Below are 3,395 nucleotides of genomic sequence, written 5' to 3' on the forward strand. Positions count from 1 at the left end.
ATCAGGGTGGAGGTGGCTGCATTGAGGCCGAGCGGTGAGAAGGCTAAGGTGGCGGGTCTTTTGGCCAGGTGAAGCCCGTAGGAATGGCCCTCCATAGACGCCTGGCTGGCAGTGGGTCTGTCGGAGCCCAGGGGCAGGCTCAGGGAGGAAGGGTCATAGCACATGTGGGTGGCCGTGGCTGGCGTGTGGGGGGGCGAGTGCTTGAAGTGGAAGAGGGGGAAGCGTGGAGGCACGGTCTTCATGGGGGCCGCATCCATCAAGTGGCCAGGTGGCAAGCAGGTCTGCGTGGGCTGCGACGGGAAGTGGAAGAGGGGGAAGCGTGGAGGCACGGTCTTCATGGGGGCAGCATCCATCAAGTGGCCAGGTGGCAGGCAGGTCTGCGTGGGCTGCAGCGGGGGCTCGTCCCACAGGCTCTGGTGAGAGGGGAAGCCAGGCGTGGTGGGTGTGGAGGGTGGAGATTGCTTGAAGTACATGGAAGTGCTGGCCATGCCCTCATCCGTGGAGGGTGGCAGTGAGGGCTGGTATGGGGAGAGCCGGGTGTCTTCCATCTTTATGAGGGGCCTCTGGCCAGAGGAGGCAGATTGCATTTGGTAGAGGCAGGAAGGCTTGAGCTCGTAGCTGCCAGAGTAACCCTCCATAAAGGTGCTGAAGCTGGGAAGGGAGGTGGTGGCAGCGGCAGTGATTTCGGTACTGTTCAGGTCCATGGACAGCTTGGTATAGTCAGGGTTCATGATGTCCGAGCTGTACTCCGAGCCATACGCATAGGTCTGAGCTGCATAACTTGAACCGGGCGGTGAAGGACTATACTGCGCTTGCACACAGGGCATATCTGCAAGGGCAAAGGGGAGTGTTAAGACAAGTCCAGCGCGCTGAGGCCGCGGCCCAGGACCTCACGGACTTCTTTCCTACAAGCTCTCTAGCGTTTCACGGAGGTCAGTTAGACACCCGACTCCCTTTCTCGCTTGGACAGGGGACAGATAAATTAGCCTCAAGTCTCTGCCTTTTGACAATAAATATGAGTCGGGGATCGACTAAGCACTAGGTATTAGGGAGCTTGCTCTCATCTAGTCATGGGAGCAACTCAAATTTATACCCGTGTCAGCAAGAGAAGAATCCACCTCGAGCTGCCCTACATCTGCTGCTTAATATACATAGGTGTCAATGGGAATTAGATAAGCAGAATGAAAACAGTTTATGGCTCTAAATCTATCTCTGTATGCGTGCAACCATGCCATAAAAATTTCACGAAGGGTAAACGAGGTTATCAAATGCATAATATTAAAAATTATATTTATTTTAAGACAAACAGCATCTGCAATGCACATCAGAAGAACAACTCGCATCAGTGTTTGCTACTTAGGACTTGCAAACATCAGCTTTGCTTACTCAACTCTGGGCCTTTGAAGCATGTCTGTGGTCAGCTAATAATTTAAGTTTGCTAGTTGTTTTGAGGCTTATCTGTGGTAGAACATTCCTCTCGAAAAAGTGGGTGGTACAACACATCCTTAAATTTGCAAAAATGTAAGATGAAAAGGATGTGGTATTTCTGATTCTGTTTTTATGGGAAAGCAAAGTCGAGGCGGCTAATATAATTGGGTTTGTCCATTAGTCATTTAAAGCTACTGCGGATCACTGATAGCTGGGATGGTTGAAGCAACACAGTGCCTGGCTATAACAGCTTGATTTTTTTTTTCCTTTTACTTTTCCTACTAGTCTGCTATTTCCTTTGCTGCTCTTTGGAAATAATGGACCCAGTTCTGCAATCCATTTGAAGTTTGCCTGACTAAACACTGAGATTCTAGCCCAATATTTGCAACCCAAACTGAGAGCGAGTGGTGCGTTTCAGTTCCCCAACAGAGGAATAAAATCCATAGATTAATATAAACTCTCTTGTAAAGAGAAAAGTAAATTTGGAGAAAGTGTATACCAAAATTAAGAGCAGTTCATCTCTTCTTAATTGTGGTAATTTATATTCCAAAAGCACTTGAGAATTAATTCATACTAAAAAAACCCCACCAACCCTCTGTTAAAATAATGTTTTCCTCAGTATTTTAAGAACTTCCTTCTCTTACATTTTTAAAATTTTCACTTGAGCCCATCATGCAGGAATTCAAATTTGTGTTAAATCAACTTTTAATTCTTTCCTGCCCGTTTTACAGATAAACAGGTTTAAACTAAGCAGCAGATTTCAATTATCATACTGTCACAAACCATTCAGATCTTTCCTCTTCCCGAGAAAACATTAAAAACTGAGAAAAAAAATGTGCTGTTTTCTGAAATTGAGACCTTCCTGCTTGTAAATCCAACTGCTTGAAGAAAAAAGCAAGACGACTTTCACAAACCTTGCCTCCCAGTGTTATTCATGTATTTTTCTAGCATTCTTTTTTTCCTTTCAGTTTCTGTCCATGCCACTCCACGCAGACACATTTCATGGCAACTCCTAATACTATCATTTGTTAGTTTAAGGACCATCTGCTGAAACATAGTGATCAGTGCTTAGCCAAATAAAAAGGGAAAGAAAGTCCTTCCACGCACCTCCACTGAGAACTGGCTGAGGAACACGACTGAATGAGTGGACAGATAATGTCACCAGGGGACATGTTGATACACAGCCCTATGAAGGAAAAAGCCTTTTTTGCTAGCTCAGAAAATGAGCAGGAGTTCAGGGAAAGGGATCATTATGCTTGCTTTCTGCATTTTTCTGAGAATAACAGGGTTATCTCACTGAATTCCGTGCAAAGTGGAGTAAGGAAACAGAAGTCTAAAATAAGTCCGACCTGAGGACAGAAAAAATATCCCTAACCTAAAGGTCTGGTCTCTCCTGGCTCAGCGGGAATCCTACCTTGCCCTTTGCCAGCGCACTTGACTAATTCTACCCCCTACTTTTCCACTTAGGGCACCAATACTACTTATCCTGCCAAGTAAATAACCGGGGATTTTTTTTCTTCTTTACCCAGCAATATTAAAATAAAAAGCCCCACAGGAGGCGCACTGAAGAGCAACCTGTCATCAAAGCCCAAATTAATAGGTGAAAAAAAAAATCAAATCAGGTTAGGGACGTTCTGAGCTATTCCCGTATTATTCTGCTGCCTTTGTGAGAGCTTGACTTAAGGGGTGCCCCGTTTAACGTCAGGCAAGCTGCACTCCTCACGGGGACACTAACGTCCCACCCATTTCCCCCTTAAATCTGGCACGTCTTTGGCTAGGGGCTCGTAACCCCCATGCGCCCAGGCACAGCATCGCTAGGATCCCTGTGAAACGCTGCCCCGATCCCTCTGGCATTTAAACACCCCGTGGCTCCCTACGGGACATCGGGGACCGATGATGCCAAAGGGATTCGGGAAGGGTCGGATCCGCGGCAGGAGCTCTGGCAGCCCCCCTCCGCCCTCCCCCTC

General features: G+C 47.1%; 1 protein-coding gene across 1 annotated transcript in view; it reads right to left on the bottom strand.

Moving 5' to 3' along the window:
- Positions 1 to 827, bottom strand: part of NR4A3 (nuclear receptor subfamily 4, group A, member 3) — a 22,699-nt gene extending 21,872 nt beyond the window's left edge. The window contains exons 1-2 of the mRNA XM_010132776.1: positions 361 to 827; positions 3 to 267 (exon numbers count right to left, since the gene is read on the bottom strand). Of these exons, the coding sequence (XP_010131078.1) occupies positions 3 to 267; positions 361 to 827 (732 nt within the window). The remainder of the gene's footprint in view (positions 1 to 2; positions 268 to 360) is intronic.
- Positions 828 to 3,395: the final 2,568 nt, after the last annotated feature.

The sequence above is a fragment of the Buceros rhinoceros genome, unplaced genomic scaffold (genome assembly GCF_000710305.1).
Source record: "Buceros rhinoceros silvestris isolate BGI_N320 unplaced genomic scaffold, ASM71030v1 scaffold4683, whole genome shotgun sequence".
In the NCBI taxonomy this organism is placed as follows: Eukaryota; Metazoa; Chordata; class Aves; order Bucerotiformes; family Bucerotidae; genus Buceros; species Buceros rhinoceros.